This window comes from Miniopterus schreibersii (genome assembly GCF_964146895.1).
Source record: "Miniopterus schreibersii genome assembly, chromosome: 18".
Lineage (NCBI taxonomy): Eukaryota > Metazoa > Chordata > Mammalia > Chiroptera > Miniopteridae > Miniopterus > Miniopterus schreibersii.
In genome coordinates this window covers 31,160,882-31,182,742 of record NC_138121.1, presented here as the reverse complement: position 1 = coordinate 31,182,742, position 21,861 = coordinate 31,160,882, and the positions used below count along the sequence as shown (strand labels likewise).

General features: G+C 46.4%; 2 protein-coding genes across 14 annotated transcripts in view; one reads left to right on the top strand and one right to left on the bottom strand.

Moving 5' to 3' along the window:
* The window catches only part of LSR (lipolysis stimulated lipoprotein receptor), a 13,848-nt gene extending 11,729 nt beyond the window's left edge, over window positions 1-2,119 (bottom strand). For 10 of the 13 annotated variants that reach the window (XM_081118929.1, XM_081118935.1, XM_081118930.1 and 7 more), the window contains exons 1-2: window positions 1,658-1,993; window positions 147-491 (exon numbers count right to left, since the gene is read on the bottom strand). In XM_081118929.1, the coding sequence (XP_080975055.1) occupies window positions 147-491; window positions 1,658-1,766 (454 nt within the window). In that variant the 5' untranslated portion in view covers window positions 1,767-1,993. Of the gene's footprint in view, window positions 1-146; window positions 492-1,657 lie in introns of all 13 variants that reach the window. The other 3 variants (XM_081118934.1, XM_081118939.1, XM_081118938.1) reach the window with 2 other exon arrangements.
* Window positions 1,975-21,861, top strand: FAM187B (family with sequence similarity 187 member B). Its single transcript, XM_081118942.1, has 3 exons — window positions 1,975-2,048; window positions 16,795-17,582; window positions 20,718-21,861. Exons 2-3 carry the CDS (start codon window positions 16,813-16,815, stop codon window positions 21,097-21,099), a joined length of 1,152 nt encoding a protein of 383 aa, XP_080975068.1. The 5' UTR covers window positions 1,975-2,048; window positions 16,795-16,812; the 3' UTR covers window positions 21,100-21,861.

Here is a 21,861-nt window from a genome sequence, read left to right as displayed (position 1 = left end):
AGAAGGAAGGATCCTCCCTTTGTCAGTCATTTCAGACACTGGCTCTGACGAGCTTCCAGTGGGGACTCCAGGTTGCAAACAAGGGAGCCTGCATAAGCAGTCCCCAACCCCATCCCCTGCCTTCTCCCTTGCCCCACCCAACATACTTCCTGTTATGGTGATCCTCCGGCCCTGGTAGTAGTCTCCCAGGGTCACAGCATTGCCCTGCTTGGTGGCCACAACCCTGACGGTGCGCGCACTGTCCTGACACTCCACATAGGGGTTGAAGCCCGGGTTACCAGCCGCCAGCTGGGCATTGAGCTGGTTGTCTACACTGGCTGGAGAAAAGGCGTCAGCGATGCGGTCCCGGCAGAAGGACTTGTACTTCCAAATCACTATGGGTGCTGTGGGGGTTGTGGTCAACTGGTAGGTGCAGGGCAGGGTCACCGGCTGGAACAGGATCACCACGTGGTAGGGGTCTGACACAGTCACCTGGATGGCACTGGCAGGAGCTGAGGGCAAGAGGAGAGTCAGTAGGGACCACTATGAACTCTGGACGGTGCTTCAGCAGAAATAAGCAACATCACTTGTCCCAACTTGACACTTAACAAGTGTATGGTTTTACACAATGTTCCTTAATCCTCAGGACTAGTGAGGCAGCTCCACTAATCATGCCCAATTTGTAGACCCATGAGGCTGAAGTGGCAGGTACAAGATCAGACAGCCAGATTTCTTGGAACATCCTGTCCATCTCTCTTCCCAGAGTGTGTCCTCTGAACCACCCCAGTCCCTCTTCCCTTGGCCATTCTCTCAAAGGGCTCCTCTCAGTGGCTGGTACAGACAAGTCTGAATGGCCACCACCAAGTGCTGGAGGCCCCACTTCAAAAGCCACCACCATTGTTCCAAATTACCCCGACTTTTGTGGATTGGGGGTTAATTTTGGAGTTCTTTGACTGAACTGCTTTGTCATGAAGTAGCTAAAGCCCCACAATGTCTCCATCAGTCTCCCACCCCACCTTACCCAAAGGCATCTGAAATAAACATGCCAAAAGTGCTTGCAGAAAGATAAAATTCCCCCCACGCCCCCACCCAAACAAACATCCGATCCAGTGAAAACTTGACAGCAGAAGATGGTTTCAAACCAAGTCCAGAAGTCCATCCCATCAGACCCTTACGCACAGATACCTCGAAGCCCCAGGGACATGGGTAGAGAGTCCCCAATCCACACCCACCGGAGGCCTGGGCACTGTTTCTTGATCTCTCCCTCCAGGAAGTGTCGGATCCAGCCCTCGAGTGCCCGCTCCCCGTTACCCTAGGCCTTAGAAATGTCCGCGTGCGCCCAAGTGCCCATCCCGGCCTTTCCTAGTGATCAGGTGGGCCCTCAACCCTGCCCCACAAAGAGTCCCATTCTCCTCGCCGCTCCAGGGTTTGCGGTCCCGGAGTTTCACTTCCTGCTGTCTGTGAACGAGGGCGAGCGAGCGCTTCCAACGCCAACGGGGGGAACTCCCCTCACACTGGCACGCAGGGATCTCCGCAGACCCTGGGGATCGGAAGGTCTGGTCTTCCCGATCCCCCTCCCCCAGCTCCCCTGCCTCCTCGGCGGTGTAGAACTTCAGCCATCCCCCTTCCATAAAGCCCTCCCGCCCTTCCGCGGCACGAAGGGCCCCGCTCTCCGTACCTGTGCACAAAGTGCCAAGAAAGAACCACACGAAGACGACCGCGCCCCAACCCGGGCTACCCGGGTAGGAGCCCAGCGGCGCGGTCACCGAGCGAGCCGCTGGCGCCATCGCGGCCGTCTGGGCTCGTCCAGCCCGCGCGTCCCCTGCTGGGTACCCAGAGAGTAGGGGGCGCGGCGCGCACTAAGGCTGGGAGGGGTGCCTGCTCCTCCCCTTCCCGGTTCCGTCCTTTGTCCCTACTCCAAGCCCACCCTGCCCGGTGCTAGGATTTTAATGAGCGGAAGCAGAGTGGATGGAGAACGCTTCCAGCTATCGGGGAGAAACTTGCTTGACGCACTGTGGTTCTCCCAGTCACTGCACCCCCTGTGCGTTCCGGGGAATGGATCGGCCCAGGTACACAGGGCGCGTGCAGAGGGCTGGGCAAGGGGGTGGGCGGCGGAAGGGGCTCTGCCACCGCCCTGCCCGGAAGTGGGCTGGCCCAGGTGCGCTCCGGCCCCTAGGGTCGGAACCAAGTAGCCAGCCCGCCGGGAGGCGCCTAGGGACCTGGGATCCGGTCCCGCCCCTCCTGCTGGTGCCTTGCTGAGCGGAGTGTGACTCACGGGGACCGAGACTCGACTGCGGTGATTCACCTGTTGAGGGGGGCGGGATCCCGGTGCGCACCTGTCCCGCTCGCCCCTCTCCCAGGCTGGCGATGGACCCGCCTAGATACACCCCGCCGGGCGGGGCGGGGCCAGTCCCTCCGGGTGGACAGCGCGGTGCGGGCCTCTTGTGTCTTTCACTAAGTTTTTTCAATGTATATTGATTGACAGAGAGAGACAGGGAGACAGAGAAGGTGGGAGAGAGAGGGGAAAAAGGAAAATAATAGCATCGGCCTGTTGTCCCAGTGATTTATGCATTCACTTCTTGATCCCTGTTTGTTCCCTGACTGCGGATCAAACCGCAACCTTGGCTTATGGGGAGGACGCTCTAACCAACTGAGCTACCCGGCCAGGGCCGTGTGTTTCACTTGAACAGCTAAGGCTTAAACAACTAAGTGACGTTCCTGGAAGGGACGCTCTGCCCCTTTGAGAAGCCCAAAGGAATCGGGCCCAGGAAAAGTTGGAATTCTGCTTCCGAAGTTTTCTCCGCCGCCCTCCATTCCCAGCTCGCGGTTTGGCCCCGGCGCAGCCCTCGCCCCAGGTCAGGCCTCCGGAAACTGGCTCTTAAAGGGGCCCAGCGGAGGTGCTGGACTGAAAGGCCAGTTTTCGGCTGATTCCGAGGACTGGGTCACCTGCGCGCGGGCGCGGGGAGGGGCGGGGACGCGGGGCTCTCGGCGCGGCTCTGCTGCCCCGCCACGGCGGGTCGGGGAAGCGCGCCCTGGGAACGCTGCGCTCCCGACCGGACTCTGGAAGTCGCAAACTGCCCGCGCTGGTGACCGGTTCGATAACCAGGGACGTTTTGTTTTGATGTTGTTAAAACTCAAGTAGGATCGCGTACATCTACTCAAAACCTTCCTGTGGCGCCCCCTCCCAGCAGAAACCAAATACTTCACTGTGGCCCGCTCCCTCTCTGACCTCGCGCCCTCTCCGTCACCCTGGCCTCCCCTGTTCCAGAGCGTGCCTCCCACACTCCCACTTCACGCTCATTGCCCTTACAGCTGTCTCCGAGGGGACACCCTGATGGAAGGTGGCCACATGATCCTCCACCTCCTTTAGGGCTTTACTTAAAGGTCACCTTTGCAGTGACATCTCCCCTGGCCACTTTCTATGAAATTTCAATATCCCTCCCCAACTTTCACATCCACTTCTTTAAAAAAATTTTTTTCTTGTGGCAAAATATACATACCAAAATATGTACGTATCATTTTAACCATTTGTAAGTGTACAATTCAGCATTAATTACATTCACAATGTTGTGTACTCATCACCACTATATACTAATCACCCTGAACTTTTTCATCATTCCCAATATAAACTCTGTACCAATTACACACTAATTCCCATTTCTGTCTATCCCCTTCCCCTGGTTAACTCTATTCTATTTTCTTTATCAAATTGCTGTTTTAGGTACCGCATATAAGTGGAATCACATAGCATTTGTCCTTCAGTTTCTGGCTTATTCACTAAGCATGTCCATCCATGTTGTAGTATATGTCACAATCAAACCTTCATGCTTCCGGATCTCTCAACTGGTTTTGAAAAAAACACCAAAAACATCAGTCCTTTTTATGGCTGAATAGTATTTCACTGTATGTATGTGCCACATTTTTTGCATCTGTTTATCTGTTGTTAGACACTTAGGTTGTTTCCACCTTTTTGGTTACTTATTGTAAATAATGCTGCTGTGAATGTTGCTATAGAGATACCTGCTTTTCTTTTTTTGGATATTTACCTAGGAGTGGAATTCTCTAGATCATATCTGTAGGGGAGCTCAGAGATGCAATATGTCTCCAGCAGTAAAGGTGTCTGGCAAGTGCTGGACTCTCTGTTTAACTTTCTGTGACTGTTTAACTCTCTGTGGCCTCAGGTTTGGCTGAGCACCCAGAAAACTGGAATGACACCCAAAGATAAATGTCATGCCCCAGGAAGGAGGTGAATTGTTCTTTCTGGTGGTCTATGTGACTACCTACCATATGGCTTATAAAAAAGAGACCCTGTCTTGGAAGGGTGGGTGAATATCTTCTGGGCTGCCACCACTGTTTTGCCCCTGTTTAAAGCTCTTATGAATTTGAGTAAGGTTACATGTCAGTTCTTCAGAATCGATCCTGAATTTAGACTTTTGGGGCTTTCTCCCAACAGTATCATAGTTTTATTTTTTATCCTGAGGAACTGCCAAACTGTTTTCCACATTACTGCACCTTTTACATTACATTACAGCAATGCAGGAGGGTTCCAAACTCCACATCCTCACCAACACTTGTCATTTCCCGTTTTCTTGAGTAGAGCTATCCCAGGGGATGTGAAGTGGCATCTCATCATGGTTTTCATTTTCATTTCATGGACAACTAATGATGTTGACCATATTATATGTAGTTACTGGCCATTTGTATATCTTCTTTGGAGAAAAGTCTATTCAAATCTTTGCCCATTTTTGAATTGGGTTGTTCTGGTTTTGGTTTTTTGTTGTTGAGTTGTAGTTATTTTTATATTCTGAATATTAATCCCTTGTCCAGTACACAGACTGCAAATATTTTCCCTATTCTGTAGGTTATCGTTTCACTTTCTTGGTAGTGTTCTTTGATGCATAAAGTTCTTAATTTGATGAAGTTCAGTTTATCTATGTTTCCTTTTGTTGCCTGTGCTTTTGGTATTATATCTATGAAATCATTGCTAAATCTGAGGTCGTTAAGATTTCCCCCAACATTTTCTTCTAAGAGTTTTATAGTTTTAACTCTTAAGTTAGATCTTTGATCAATTTTGAGTTACTATTTGTATATAGTATAAGGAAAGGGTTCAACTTCATTCTTTTGCATGTAGTCATCCAGTTTTCCCATCACCATTTGTTGAAAAGACTCCTTTACTCATTGAATGATATTGGCATCCTTGTCAAAAATCAATTGGCCATATATGTAAGGGTTTATTTCTGGGTTCTCCATATATCTGCCCTTCTGACAGCACCATACTGTTGTAATAATTAAGCTTTTAGTAAGTTTTGAAGTTGGGAAATGTAAGTCCTCTAACTTTATTCTTCTTTTTTTTAAGGTTGTTTGGCTATTCAGGGTTCATTACAACTTCATATGAATATGAAGATTTGCTTCCATTTCTTTGAAAAAGGTTGTTGGAATTTTGATAGGCATTGTGTTGAATCTGTATACACTTTGGGTGGTGTTGACATCTTAACAATGTTAAGTCTTCCTATCCATGAACATGGAATATCTTTCCATTTATTTAAATATTCTTTAATTTCTTTCAGCAATTTTCTTTAGTTTTAACATACAAGTTTTTCGTGTCCTTGGTTAGATTTATTCCTAAGTATTTAATTATTTTAGATGCTATTGTAAATGGAATTTTAAAAAGTTTTCTCTTCAAATTGTTCAGTGCTGTTGTGTAGAAACACAACTGATTTTTGTGTGTTGATCTCATACTCTGCAAGTTTGCTGGATTCATTAATTAGCTCTGGCGTCTTTCTTGTGGATTCTTTTGGATTTTTTTGTTTCTATATAGGATCCTGTCATCTTCAAATCGGGGTAGTTTTACTTCTTCCTTTCCAATTTGGATGCCTTTTACTATATTTCTTGTCTGATTGCTGTGGGTAGGACTTCCAGTACAATGTTGAATAGCAGTGGTGAAAATGGACATCCTTGTCTTGTGCCTGACCTTACAGGGAAAGCTTTCAGTCTTTCAACACTGAGTATGATGTTAGCTGTGGATTTTCTGTAATACCCTTTATCAGGTTGAGGAATTTTCCCTCTATTCTTAGTTTTCTGAGAGTTTTTATCATAAAAAGATTGGATTTTGTTAAATGCCATTTTTCATCGATTGAGATAACCATGTGGGGTTATTTTCCTTTCATTCTATTAATGTAATGTATTACTTTTATTGATTTTCTTATGTTGGACCACCCTTATATTCTTGGATAAATTCCACTTGGTAATGGTGAATAATCTTTTAATATGCTATTGGATTCACATTGCTAATATTTGGTTGTGGATTTTTGTATCTATATTCATAAGGGGCATTGATCTGTAATTTTCTTTTCTTGTGATGTTTGAGAAAGACTGATGTTAATTCTTCTTTAAATGTTCCCTTGAATTAATCTGTGAACCATCTGTTCCAGGATTTTTCTTTGCTGGGAGGTTTTAAATTACTGATACAATTTCTTTATTTGTCATAGTCTTTTGAGATTTCTCTATTTCTTCTTCAGTCAGTTTAGGTAAGTGCATGTTTCAAGTAATATGTCCATTTCTTCTAGATTATCTAATTTGTTGGCATATACAATTTTTCCTAGCATTCTCTTATGATATTATTTCTGTAAGGTTAATAGTAATGTCCCTACTTTCATTTCTGATTTTAGTTATTTCTATCTGCTATCTTTTTTTTTTTTTTTTTTTGGTTAGGTCTAGCCAAAGGTTTGTCAATTTTATTGTTATTTTCAAAAAAACAATTTTTGGTTTCATTGATTTTCTCCATTATCTTTTTTTTTTTTTTTTTACTTTATTTATTTATTGTTATTTTTTTTTCTTAATATATCTTTATTGTTGAGAATATTACAGGTGTCCCATTTTTCCCCCCAATTGACCCCCTCCACCTCACTCCCACCCCTTCCCTAGGCCTTCACCCCGTTATTAACTGTGTCCATGGGTTATGCATATATGCATATAACTTCTTTGGTTAATCTCTTCCCACCCTCCACCCCCCTTCCCTCTTCCCTCTTCCCTCTGAAATATGATTGTCTGTTGCATGCGTCAGTGTCTCTGGATCTATTCAGTTCGTCAGTTTCTTTTGTTCATTAGCTTCTTCTTAAAGAAGACCCTTCAACATTTCCTGTAGTGCTGGTCTGGTGGTGATGAACTCCTTTAGCTTTTTCTTATCAGTGAAGCTCTTTATTTGACCTTGAATTCTAAATGATAGCTTTGCTGGGTAGAGCAATCTTGGTTGTAGTTCCATGTTTTTCATCACTTTGAATATTTCTTGCCACTCCCTTCTGGCCTGCAAAGTTTCTGTTGAGAAATCAGCTGACAGTCGTATGGGTGCTCCCTTGTAGGTAACTAACTGCTTTTCTCTTGCTGCTTTTAAGATTCTCTCTTTGCCTTTAACCTTTGGCATTTTAATTATGATGTGTCTTGCTGTGGGCCTCTTTGGGTTCCTCTTGTTTGGGACCCTCTGTGCTTCCTGGACTTGTAAGTCTATTTCTTTCCCCAGGTAGGGGAAGTTTTCTGTAATTATTTTTTCAAATAGGTTTTCAATTTCTTGGTCTCTTCTTCCCTTTCTGGCACCCCAATAATACAAATGTTGGGCCTCTTGAAGTTGTCCCAGAGGCTCCTTATACTATCTTCATATTTCTGGATTCTTTTTTCTTTTTGCCCTTCTGGTTGGGTGTTTTTTGTTTCCTCATGTTCCAAATTGCTGATTTGATTCTCAGAGTCCTCTACTCTACTGTTGATTCCATGTAAATTCTTCTTCATTTCAGTTCGTGTAGCCTTCATTTCAAATTGGTACTTTATTATGTTACCGATTTTCTCAGTTATTTCCCTAATAGTCTGCTTAAACATCCTTATAACCAAAATTCTGGACTCTGTATTTGTTAGCTTGCTTGGATCTATTTCATTTAGTTCCTCTTCTACAGATTTCTTCTGTTCTTTCCTTTGTGACATGTTTCTTTGCCTCCACATTTTGACTGCTTCCAGGTGTTTGTTTCTATGTATTAGGTAGAGCTGCTATGTCTCCTGGAATTGGTAGAGTGGCTTTGTGTAGTAGGTGTCCTGTAGGGTCCAGTGGCTCAGCCTCCCCAGTCACCTGAGCTGGGCCTTCTAGGTGCTCTCCTGTGTGGGCTGTGTGCACTGTCCTGTTGTAGTTGAGCCTTGGTTGCTGTTGGCATCCCTGGGAGGAACTGACTCCCAGGCCAATCAGCTGTGAGGACCAGCTGCAACTACAGCCAAAGAGCTGCTGTGCTGGAGACACCCCTATGGAGCAGGATTTATTTCAGTGGAGCTTTGGTGTTCACCAAGTGCGCCCCTTAAGCGTGTCACTCGTGGATGTGGCAGGGTTGTTAATCCAGCGTGGTCGAGTTTGACCACCAGGTGCACTGTCTCTGGGGCCTCTGAGGAGGTGCAAAGTCAGCCTGTGCCAGTTCCTTGCCCAGGGCCACCCAGCATGAGCTACACAGCAAACCATAGTTGGCTGCTACTTGTGCTGGGCTTGGCGGTGTCCAGGAGAGGCCAAGCTATGAGCCAGTGCAGGCTGCCGCTAGTGCCAGGCCTGGGGCCGCTTATCAAGCCACATGGGGCAGCTGCTACTTGTTTGAGAGGTTTTAGGAAAACCCTAAGCATGAGGCTCGAGAGGCCACTTGTACAGAAAAGCCCCTGGAAACGGCCTGGATGAGCTGCAGGTGGGGAGGGGCGGGGCCAAAGGTGTGAGTCAGGTGCTGGCAATTCAAACATGGCGCCTGCCTGCCGGCTGTGTGCGGGGAGGACTCGCCAAAGGAGCCAGGGCCTCCGCCATCTCTTCTGCCTGGGAGGAAGCTGCCCTCCAGCTCTCGCCCCGACTTCAGGCAGGTTAGTTCCTCCCCGAGTGTCCCAGGTCCTCTCAGGCTGCTGCCCGGCGCTGGGCTCAGAGGGAGCGTCCGAGTGAGTCCGTGCCGGGCCCTTTAGAGGAGCTGCTGGGGCTCCCGCAGCCTCCGCGACCCTCAGCGACAGTCCCGCTGGTTTCACAGTCTGGAGTTGTGGGGACATCTCTTCCCGGCCTGGAGCCCTGGCCTGGGGGCCTGCTGTGGGGCTGGGACCGCTCGCTCCTCTGGGAAACCCCCACCGCCGAGATTCCCTCCCGGGTTTAACCCGTGGCACCGGGTGTGGGCCCGCGGCCGCGTCTCTGTAATTCAGCCCCGACCCGCCCGCGTCTCCGCCCCTCCTACCGTCTCAGTGCTTCTTCAGTTCCCTGGTTGTGGGGCTTCCGTTCAGCCGGATCTCAGGAGGCTCTGGGTGCTGGTGGTTCTGAATTTTAGTTGTAATTTTGATGTGGTTGCGGGAGGCGGCGGGTGCAGCTGTGACCTACCCGCCATCTTGTTTCTCTTTCCATTATCTTCTATTCTCTATTTTATCTCTATGCTACCCTTCACCACTTTCGTCCTTCTGCTGGTTTTGAATTTAATTTGCTGTTCTTTTTCTAGGTTTTTAAGGTGTACATTTTGGTTACTAGTTTGAGATATCTCTTCCTTTTTGATGTAGACATTAAAAGCTATAAGTTTCTCTCTGCATCCCACAATTTCAGCATATTGTATTTCCATTTTCATTTGTCTCTAAGTATTTTTAAATTCCCTATGTGGTTTCTTCTTTGACCTATTGATTGTGTAAGAGAGTGTTGTTTAGTTACCACATAGTTGTAAATTTTCCAGTTTGTTTTCGGTTACTGTTTTCTAACTTTATCCCATTGTGGTTGGAGAAGATACCTTTTTCATTATCCTAAATACTATCTCTTTTTAAAATAAATAAATAAACATATTTTTATTGGTTTTTTTGAGAGAGAGAGAGAGAGAGAGAGAGAGAGAGAGAGACATCGATATGAGGGAAATACATTGATTGGTTGCCTACTGTGCACACCCTGACTGGGGATCAAACCCACAACCTGGGTATGTGCCCTGACAGGGAATCGAACCTGCAACTTTTCGGTGCATGGAACAATGCTTAACCAAATGAGCCACACCAGCCAGGGCCTGACCACTGTCTTATTCCAAATCCAGACTGTGCCACAAATTTGACATGAATTTCTTGGAAGCTTTATAATAATCATAGTTTGTGATGGAAAGTTCTAACGTCCCTATTTTACAGATGGGGAAATTGAGGCTTAGCAGTTTCAGCAACTTTCCTAAGGTCATGTAACTCATACAATGCCTACCACAATTCCATCAGTGGATGCTGTGACAGACATGGTTGGTTACACCAAATAAGCATTTTCTTCTACATCTCTCTGCATACAAAGTCCTGATTTTGTTTGGGTCTTCAATGACTTCTGTGATCAGGGAAGATTGTCCTTCCTTAGTCCTAGAGAACAAATACTATTTGGCTTAAGTCAATCATGAAAATTTCATTTCCTTTTAGAGATTGCTTTAGATCTGCACATGGGACCTAATCCTGGCCAATGGAACTTTAGGAGAGATCTGATGGAAGGATTTTGAAAATGGTTTTAAGTTTATGATGTAAAGGGATGTTCCTTTTAGTAGACATTAGCTGTGGTAATCATTACTAACTGGCATTTGCCAAGTGTTTCAGAGACATGTAGAATTCCATTTCCTATGTTCAGTTGGTGAATTGGTGATGCTATGTAACTGTTTCTGGCCAATGGTTTGTGAGCAAGTGACATGTATAATTTAAGGCCAGAACATTTAATTGTAGGCATTAAAATACTACAGAGCTCTCTTTCTTCCTTCTCTGGCACGAAATTGGAAATGTTATAGACGGCACTTGCTCCATCATCCTGGATTCCTGATGATTATAATGCCAACCCACAGTGAACATGGAGCATGAGTGAGAAATAACCTTTGTTTTTGTAAGTCATTGAGATTTGGGAGAAGTTCATTACTGTATAGTAACAAATAGCCTATCTGGAGTAGCACAGAAATTAGCATCAGGTGTGGGGTGCTGCTGTCACCAAAAATAAAAACACATGGCATTGGCTTAGAGAAAGAGCAAAGGGAACAAGAAAACTTATTGAAACCAGAAGGATGGAAACTGTTGCCTGAGATACCTTGGAAGACAGATAACATATGAAATAAACTGGCAGCCTTAGGGGAAGCAGTTGAAACACAGAACATTAGGAATGAATGTTGGCCAAAGCTGGCCCAAAACTGGCAAGGCCTTTGCAAAACAAAGTCCAATTAAAATTCAGCTTTTGCCCTGGCTGGTTTGGCTCAGTGGTTAGAGCGTCGGCCTGCGGACCGAAAGGTCCAAGGTTTGATTCCAGCCAAAGGCACGTACCTCGTTCGCAGGCTCGATCCCTGGTCCCCATCGGTCCTCGTGTGGGAGGCAACCAGTTGATGTGTCTCTCTCACATTAATGTTTCTCTCTCTCTCTCCCTTCCATGGTCTCTGAAAAGCAATGGAAAAAATATCCTCCGGTGAGGATTCAAAACAAACTCAGCTTTTATCAAGGATAAAATCAAGGCTATATCACTAATTACATAATTGTCAGTCATTGTTAAAATCTCTGAATGAATTAAGGTGTTCCCAGAAAATCCTTAAGATATTCCCGGGTAGACAAAATGGCTCAGTGAATGAGAAGTGAAGAATATGGCTCTCCCTGGATGCCTGATAGACTTTAAGTTTCTTGCAATGAGAGAGAGGGGGAGGAAGGGGGGAGTAGAAAGAGAGTGGAGGAGGGGGAACAGGGGGAGGGGAATATCTTGAACAGAACTGTGGATGTGGGTCTTTCTGCACATGGAGTTGACTGAGAATCCTTAGGTCCCAAACTCTGAGAGACAACAAGCAGGCTGAGAAAAATGCTCATGTGCCAAGGAGGGCACATCTTCCAGTGCCACCTCAGCTGTAGCAAGGAGGATAATGGAAAAGGAGATATCTCCGTGGAGAGTGGAGACATGACCACAGAGAGCAAAGGGTTCAAGAACCGCTCCCCCAAGTAACTGATTCAATGCTAATTAAAGAATGCTCCCCATCTACAAGATAGGAGGCTCTTGCAGAACCTTCTCACTGGATTTTAGAAATGTTACAGATCAGTGATTTGTGTGTGTCTCCCCTTCTTCCCCTTCCTGTTGTGCATGAAGCCACTTTGCCCCATTTCACAACTGTCTGTTGGGTATGTGGGGGACATACTTTGGTAGTGTTGTAGTCAGACAAAGTATGTCCATCTTATAGTTGCTTGCCAGCAAAGATCAGTCTTTGCTGATCAGGAGGAAGTCCTACCTTATCCTAGATCTTGGCCTTTACATTTTCTATTGTGTCTGAGGGTTCAACCTCAAGAATGATGATCTTCACTATACGGGTTTTCATGAAAATCTTCATTTAGGCAGCTGTTCCACCGAAAATAGCTGAAGACCTTCTTGAATTTATGGCTTATTGTCTTTTATCAGTCCTGGAGAGTTTTAATTCAGTATCTCTTCAAATATTGCTTATGCTTCTGTCTCTCTTTTTCTTCTGAGCCTCCATATACATAAGTGTTAGAATTTTTTACCATGTCTCATAAGTCTCTTCCACTCTTTTCTGTATTTTTTTCTATCTTTTTCCTTTGCATGCTTCAGTACAGATATTTTTCTATGGACCCATCTTTCATTCTCTTAATTCTATCTTCTGTTGTGTCTAATAGATTGTTACCCTTCCCAGTGAATTATTAATTTCACAAATTTTATTTTTTAATTCTAGTATTTTCATTTGATTCTTTCATATAGATTCAAAATCCTCATCTTGTCATCTCTTAGACATATTAATCATGTTATCCTAAATTCTACAGTTGTTGTAATCAAGAGGATTAATCTGACATAAGCTACTCAATTGTAGTAGGAAGCAGAAATATCACCTACGTCATTTAAAGAATAGCAGGGAATCTGGATTCTTATATGAAATCTCTTGGATTTTACATGTTGGTCATTGATTTAAATATTCTTAAAACACCTTATGAGGCCAATTAAGAGACTTTTTTCAGCCAGTTTGTGACTTCTCACCTAGACAAAATAAAAGTTAGAAGTAGGCTTTCTCACAGTCCCCCCATAGCCTTGCTTACCTGTTTAGAAAAGATTCCCTGGGCTGAGGAGAAAGCCAAAGAGAGAGGGAGGGAGATGGAAGGGAAGCAATAGGGGTATAGATGTTAATGTCTGAGATAGAGGGACTTTATAAGGTCCTAGAAAGCAGACCAAAAAAAGTCTAGATAGTTTTGTCTAGATAGCTCTGAGCAGAGGAGATGTGAGAGCAGAGAGGATATGCTACTCTGGGGTGGGGTTGGCAGCAATATACCATAAAAGCAACAGTTCCAGAGAGTAAGTGTAAAGCTTATGCCAAATACAACCTGTAGAGGTCCCCACATGGGCCAGGTGCATTAACTAAGAGAGCCCCCAACCTTAAGGAGCCAGGTAAAGAGGAAGGCAGGATGTCTTAGCAAAGAACCCTGACCTCACCCCCACACCACTCTCCCCTTATCTAATCCTCCAGCTACTCTGGCCTCCACATCCCTTAGCCAGGCAGCCATGTCAGGGTCTAGCTTTCTCCTAGGAATAATCTTCCTTCAAATATCCACATGGCTCTTTATCTCAATTTATTCAGGTGTTTATGAAACTTAACCTTCTCAGGAAGTGCTCAGACAAGCTGGTCATCTTCCCTAAGATAGCTTACACCCACACACCACCACTATTTACTTTCTAGCCCCATTTCCCTGCTCAATTTTTTTCTGTAGCAATTATTATAGTTGGTTCTCATTATTCGATGATTCCATACTTGTGAATTCACTTACTAAAATTTATTTGTAACACCCAAATCAATACCCACAGTGCTTTCATAGACATTTACAGACACACACAGAGTGGCAAAAAAATTGAGTCACCTAACAATGCACATTCCTAGCTGAGGTTGAACAAGGTGACTGACAGTCTGCCTTCTTGTTTATCTCTCATACTATTAATAAGTACCCTTTTCACAGTCTATTTGGTGCCATTTTTTTTTGAATTTTTGTGGTTTTTGTTGGAGGGGTGATTTTGCTGTTTAAAATGGCTCCCAAAATGCTGAGGTGCTGTCTCATGTTTCTAAGTGCAAAAAGCGTGTGATGTGCCATATGAAGAAAGTACATGTGTTAGATAAGCTTTATTCAGGCATGAGTTATAACTGTTGGCTACAAGTTCAATTTTAATGAATTAATAATATGTATTAAGTAAGGTGCCTTTAAACAGAAACACACCTAAAGCAAGGTTATATGTTGATCTGAGGACCAAAAACTTACACCAAAAGCTTGTAGTACCCTAACCCTGTATTTCTCCTAGGAGCAGTGTTTCAGTATTTGCTAATTCAGTGATTTTAAAACAATAAAGTTTTTATTTTCTAAAAATAAAATACTACTGTGAATGACAAGAATCTGCTGTATCTGACATTATGAATTACATATTTATTTTTTCTCTGTCTCTTCCACTAGAAGGTAAGCTCAAGGAGGGCAGAGGCTTTGTCTAATCTGTTCACTGCTGTGATTAGAATAGTGGCCAGCACATGGTAGGCATTCAGTAAACATTTGTGAAATGAGTAAATGAAGGAAGATCAAGCCTGCACAATATTTATTTTAAATTTCAAGACTAAGAAGGGGTTTAGGAAACGGTTTGGGAAGGGGGAAATGAGAAAAATATTTATTTGTTTAAAATGAATTGAGACTCAAATCCTCCCACAACCACATAGAAATTATAATTAAACTACAGAACAATCATCATTCAAAACCACCTGAAATCTGGGTGAATAGAAGTCCTACAACTAGGTTTTAAAGAAGACACCACGTCTATTTTTTTTAAATATGTTTTCATTGATTTCAGGGAGAGAAAGGGAGAGGGAGAGAGAGAAACATCAATGATGAGAGAGATTCATTGATTGGCTGCCTCCTGCATGCAACCTACTGGGATCGAGCTCGCAACCCAGGCATGTGCCCTGACTAGGAATCGAACCATGACCTCCTGGTTCATAGGTCAATGCTCAACCACTGAGCTGTGCTGGCCAGGCAAGAAGCTACTTCTAGACTGGTAGGAGGGGAACAGACACAGAATGGGCTGGTCCCACACCCACATGTGCCAGATAAAAGTCAGGAGGGATATTTCAGCTGTGGAGGTCCCTCTTGAGGAGCAAGGGGTCCCAGCTCCACACCAGGCCCCTCAGTCCAGGGTTCCAGTGGCTGTAAATATCAGCAGGGAGTGTGACTGAGTGAGACAGTGGCTGCTGGAGAGCTTAGTGAGAACTTCAACAGCATGAAAAACAACAAAGAAACCATAAAAAAGAACAAGTCAGAAATTAAGGATACACTAACTGAAATGAAGAATAATTTACAATGACTTGACAGTAGAGTAGATGAAGCCAGAATCAAACCAGAAATTTGGAATATAAGGAAACAAAAAACAATCAGAACAGCAAAAAGAAAAAGGAACCCAAAAAAATGAAGATAGTGTAAGGAGCCTCTGAGACAATGTCAAGGTTACCAACATTTGCTTCATGGGGGTGCCAGAAGGAAAAGAGAGAAAGAAACGGAAATGATATTTGAAAAAACAGTGACAGAAAACTTCCCTAACCTAGTGAAGGAAATAGACAAACAAGTCCAGGAAGTACAGAGTCCCAAACAAGATGAACCCAAAGAGACCCACACCAAGACACATCATAATTAAAATGCCAAAGGTTAAAGACAAAGAGAAAATTTTAAAAACATCAAGAGAAAAGCAGTTAGTTACCTACAAAGGAGCTCCCATAGGCTGTCAGCTTATTTCTCAACAGAAACTTTGCAGGTCAGAAGGAATTAGCAAGAAATATTCAAAGTGATAAAAAGCAAGAACCTACAACCAAGGTTACTCTAGCCAGCAAAGCTATCATTTAGAATTGAAGGACAGATAAAGAGCTTCCCAGACAAGAAAAAGTTAAAGGAGGTCATCACCACCAAACCAGTATTACAAGAAATGTTAAAGGGTCTTCTTTAAGAACAAAAACAGGTTAAAAATATGATCAATAAAATGGCAATGAATACATATCTATCAATAATTGAATCTAAAAAAACAAAACAAAATAAACTAACAAGCAGAACAGACTCAGATACAGAGAACATTTTGATGGTTGCCCGATGGGAGGCAGGTTGGCAAATGGGTGAAAAAGGTGAAGTGATTAAGAAGCACAAAATGGTTGTTAGATAATAGTCATGGGATGCAAAGCATGGCATAGGCAATATAGTTTGTAATACTCTAATAACTACGTATGGTGTCAGATGGGTACAAGATTTATCAGGATGATCACTTAGTAAGTTGTATAATGTCAAATCACTGGGCTGTACACTAATATAATATTGTATGTCAACTGTAATTGAAAAATAAAAAATGATTAAATGGCAAAAAAAAAACCAAAACAACTAAAATGAATTGAGTCACGCAGATATCTGTGGGAAGAGCCAGAAACTAGCATTGCAAAGGTCCTAAGACAGGCGCCCTTTGCTTTGTTTCAGGGGACGGCAGGGAGGCCAACATGGCGGGAAGGGGTAGGAGGTCAGAATGGTAACCAGAGGATTTATTCACCTCTCCACCCCCAGTACTAAGAAGAATGCCCAGAACATAGTAGGTGTTCAGGGAAAATGTGCTGAATGTTTACATGTGACACTTTAATGCCAAAGCATGAGGGTGATAGTGAAAATCCTGAATAGACAAATTAAGTTTCCTTCTATCCCAGCAGAGTAGAGGACTTGGAAGAGAAAATAAATAGGGTTGTTAATTTGTCACAAAATAAATGGGGATTGTGACCTTACATACCCATGGGGTGTACTCTAGTTCATTCTGCTATTACACAGGGCTGACGCCTGAGCTTCATGGGTGACCTCACAATGTCCAGGGTGGTGCCTGGCCCACTGCCACAGTCCCAGTCCACCATGATGATAACCTTGTGGCTGCTGCTCAGCTTTGCTGTCCCACTGCTGGGGTTTTATGTTTCCATCAGCTGTCCCCCTGGCAAGAAATGTCAACAGGCCCTACTTTCCAACAACGATATCTTTCTGTACTGCAACTCCTCTAAGTCACAGTGGTACTACTACTTCCTGCAAGGTGGGGCCAGATGGTCCAAGCACCCCACCAGTGTTTCCAACATAGAAACAATGCCTGGAGGCAGCATTCTCATTAGAAGGCCATTACCATCCCAGACGGGCTTCTACAGCTGTCTAGATGAGAAAAACTTCCAAGTGGTGCAGTATGAGATTGACTTCCAGGACGTCAGCACCTTGCACATTACTCATAGAGGCCTGGGCCAGAAGCCCTTGCAGAATGAGACCCTGAGTCTGGGCAGCAAGGAGATTATCTTCACCAACTGGGAGCCCTGGCAGGACTGTAACAGCTGCGGGAAGCCGGGTGAGCGCAAACGCCTGGGGTACTGCTACATCCAAGAACCTCAGGAGAAACCCATGCCCTGCTCACTTTACCTGGGAAGTTCTAGGCTGTGGTCCAGCCGCATGCGACCTGAGATGCAGATAGAAGCCTGCCATGTCCAGTGTCAATTAAATATTGAGGACATTACTTTTGATGACTTCAAGCTCAATGAGGAGTCAGGATATGCATGGCTCACCTGCCCATTAGGATCCATCTACAGGTAATGGAAGAGTGCGCTAGCCCTGCCCTGGGACCCTAGCCAGGCTCTCTTGGTCTAGGAGCCTTCATGGTTAATCCGTGCAGAGAAGGGAGGTTCTACATGGGTGAATCCCAAGGTCTCTCTTCACTGGCTTCTTCAGATGTTCCTTTGGTAAGAATCCCCTGGTGCCCACACACTATTACTTCACACAGCAGAAGGACAACTAACACTCGGAGGGCTCGGCTGACTGTGCCCGGCCCTGTGCTGGGCAGTGCTGTGGATATGGTAGTTGTCAGACTTCCTGCCCTCGGGAGGCAACCAGCCCAGCAGTGAGGCAGCTCAGAGTGGTCAGGGTGGGGATGGGAGAAGCCCGGGTGAGTGGATGGGCTGTACTGGGGGAAGCCTGGAAAGCTGTGGGGCTCTGAGGCCTCTGACTCATCTGGGAGAGTCAGCAGGCTCCAGAGGAGAGGACAATGCCCCAGGCATACCCTTCAGGGCCTGCCTCCTGCAACTCACACTCATGTTCTTGTCTTCCTTCCTGGAGCCCCTGGGAAGTCTACCCATTTGCCTCCTCTTTCCCAACTCACCTGCCCCTACCCAGTAATAAGAGCTACAACCACTCATGGTTTCACTGGGGGCCAGCCCTGAGCAAACTCTCTTCAGAAGCCGCACCCTCTCTCATCAACTCCTCCCTGGCCTCAGGAGCTTTGGACCCCAAGGAAGTCCATTGATAGATGGGGAGACTGCAGCTGGGAGGGATGCAGTCCTGGCCCAAGGAGACTTGTGGGAGGTGGCAGTGCAGACCCTTAATCTCACATATACCATGGGGTCCCCTTGCCCTCCTTCCGACGCACCCCAGTAGCAGCCCGTCCCTTGCAAGGGGAGAGCCCGCACAGCCTCTTGGGGCCTCTGCAGCTATGCGCTCTGTGGAGTCTGGCCTCCCACTCCACCTGGCTTTCTTTTCCTCATATATTCCAGCTGTGACTTCTGTTTCTCTCTTTTTTTCAGTCACATCATTTTGTCTCCTCCTTTTTTCCTCCCCCATTAAGTATAAAATAACACCTACTCCCTAAAAAATACCACAGTTCACCCCAGATAGTTTGGCTCGGTGGCTGGAGCGTCGGCCCTCGGACTGAAGGGTCCCAGGTTCGATTCCAGCCAAGGGCACATACTTTGGTTGCAGGCTCCGTCCAGTGGGCGCTTGAGAGGGAGGCAGCCAATCAATGTGTGTCTCTCTCTCTCCCTCTCTCTCTCTCTCCCCCTTCCACTCTCTCTGAAAAAGCAATGGGAAAAATATCCTCGGGTGAGAATTAAATAAATAATAAAAAATACCACAGTTCAGAATTGCAGGAAAGTGCACTATGAATCCCTCCTCCCATCTAGACTGGGACACCTACTCTGTGTCCAGACAAGGAGTCCTCGAGTTCCAGTCATTGGGAACTTCCGGAAGAATCAGAGAGGTCACTGAGGCTACAAGAATTGCCCCTGTCTGTAGGGAGCCAAGTGGAGTGGCACTTCATGGGAGGTTTTGTCGCAAGCTCTGGGTTCCAATCCCAGCTCTACCATTTTCCAGCCGTGTGACTTTGGCCCATGGCGTCTCTTTATGCCTCAGTTTCTGCATCTGTAAAATAGGGGTTGTATTAGTTTGCTAGGTCTGCCATTGCAAAATATCCCAAACTGGGTGGCTTAAAACCACAGGAACTTATTCTCATAGAGCTCTGAAGGCTAGAAGCCCAGGATCAAGGTGTCAGCAGGGCCATGTGCTGTCTGAGATGCTGGGTAGGATCCTTGCTCCTTGCTGGCTTCTAGTGGTGGCTGGCACTCCTGGGCCTTCCTTGGTTTATAGCTGCACCACTCCAATCTCTGCCTCCAGCATCACTTGGCATTAGACCCATGTGTCTGTATCTCTGTGTGTCTTCCCCTTTCCTTTCTTTTTCTCACAGGGCTGGAGGGCACCCGCGGGTCTGGAACTACCCTCACTAGCAAGAGTGGTTGGCAAGGGAAGGCTCGACTCGAAGGAACCACTGAGCTAAAGCCTTTTCTTATAAGGACTAAGGTCCTACTGGATTTAGGACCCACCCTACTATAGTCTGACCTCATCTTAACTAATTACATCTGCAATGACCCTATTTCCAAATAAGGTCCCAATCTGAGGTCCAATTAAAACCTCACTATCCAACTCAGTACAGAGGTCTTGCTAGCCCTGCCCTCATGGGGCAATTGTGATTTCTAAGGGGGCAAATGCCTGGGAAGAAACAGGGTCTGAGAAACTGTTCCACGCTGATAGATGTTAGCTATTGTTTGTATAACTGTTGGCCTTGCCAATGCTGTCTTTTGAGTGGGTCCCCTCCATTCCTCAGCCCAGTGGGCGCGTTACATGCATAACCACGTACTTTCCACATCACTCACTACATGCCACTCAGTTACAATTGACCATGTGTAAGTCAAGCGCTGTTCTAGGGACCTGGCATGCAGTGCAAACCAGAACTGAAAATGATTCCTGCCATCGCGGAGCAATAACCAACCACGTGAACAAAATATCCAGGATCTTAGGTGGTGAGAAGGCCAGTGAGGGAGAATGGGAGTGGACAAGGTAGAAGTTCCACATGAGGTCAGGGAAGGTGTCTCTGAGAAGGTGCCACAGCAGCCGAGACTGAAGGAAAGGGAGGGAGCCCAGTGCGCTGAGGGCAAGCGTTCCAGGCGGAGGGAGCAGCAGGGCAAAGGCCCTGAGGCGGACAGTGTCCAGCACGCCAGAGGAGCAGGAAGGAGGCCAGTGTGGCTGGGGCAGACAGGAGGGGGCGAGGGGGGGAACGAGGCCAGGCAGGTAAAGGGGGCACAAACAATTTAGAGAGCATTCTTGCTAATCCCTCCGAATAACCTCTGAGGTAGGTACAATTACCACACCCCAGTGTTCAGATCGGGGAATGGAAGCCCAGGGAGCTGGAGGCCTCTGGCCAAGTGGCCCGCTCAGTAGGGGTAGGCTCCAAAACTCCCAGCTGTCCTGCCCCCCCCCCTTGCTCACCGCCGCGTAGTGCTCCTCAGAAGGGGCCCTATTTGCTGTTCCCCAGGGAGGAGGGTGCTGCTGTCTCTTCCTCCCTCAGACATTTGTCCCTTTTCTCCCTTGGGGGCTGCGGCTGACCTTGTACTCCTCTGCAGGACCATCATCTGGGAAGCTGACAAAACGCCCCTGACCTGGCAGGGCCAGCTCTCTGGCAAGAACGTGAGTGCCCACCTGGACCCGTCCAGCGGGGGCAGTCAGCTGCAGGTCTTCCGGCCGGCCGTTTACACGTGCTTCGTGCAGCACAGGTTCGCAGCTCGATTCAACCCCAGGCCCGAACTGGATGCGCTGGAGGTACTGCTGAGAGAGAAAGCCAGACAGCAGAAGGAGGCACGAGAGGCCCAGAAGGGGAAGAATATCCTCACGGCGCTGAAGCTGATGCTGGTGGTGGCCACCGTCCTGGGCCCGCTCGGGTTGCTGCTCAAGCTCCTCTGCCCTTCACGGAGTAGAAGAAGAAACCGGCTGCTACTGGTGAAATAAAGTGAGCCTGCAGTGCTCAGGAGGCCTGGCCTCCTGTGCCTCCGTCGCCTCCTGTCCTTTCCGCAGCCTCGGCCCTGTGCCTGCCCCACACCACACTCCGAATGCCTATGGGCCAAATACCCATGGCCACAGCTAAGGGCGACTGTTCTGGTCCCTGTTCCAGGTTCACCTCTGTAAACTCATTAGCAATCCCCATTCCACAGATGAGAAAACTAAGGCAAAGACTACCTGTCTAGTAACTGGAGGGGGCTCCAGTTCAAACCCAGGTTGCCTGGCTCAAGCCCAGTGTTCCTCACAAGGAGAAAAGGAGGGGTGGGGTGAGGCCATCTTGGGGGTTAACATCTGGGCTTGGTAAACTGTAGCCACCTAACTCATTGCACTCTCCTAGGGACAAGGACTGTCAGGGATGGGAGTGGGTTACCCCCAGGTCCCCCCAGAGCTGCACTGTTCCACTGCCTTTCCTTGCCCGCCCTTGCCCCACCCTGCCCTAGTTGTGCCTACGGCCTTTGGACTTAGCTGTATCTCCCCAAGTCAGAAGGTGCTGCCAGAGTGGTGGTCTGGGACAGTGGGACACATACCACTCTTCCTGTCTTGTAGTGGAAAAAGCCCCCTCAGACCTCGAGAAAGGGAGACAGATCCCTCCACCAGGACAAGGAACCAGGCCTGGTCCAGGCAGCCCAAGGAAATCCCCAGGACTGTCCCAGATATTATATACACTGTTTAGCAGAGTGGAGGAGTGTGAAATAAAATATTAATGCCTGT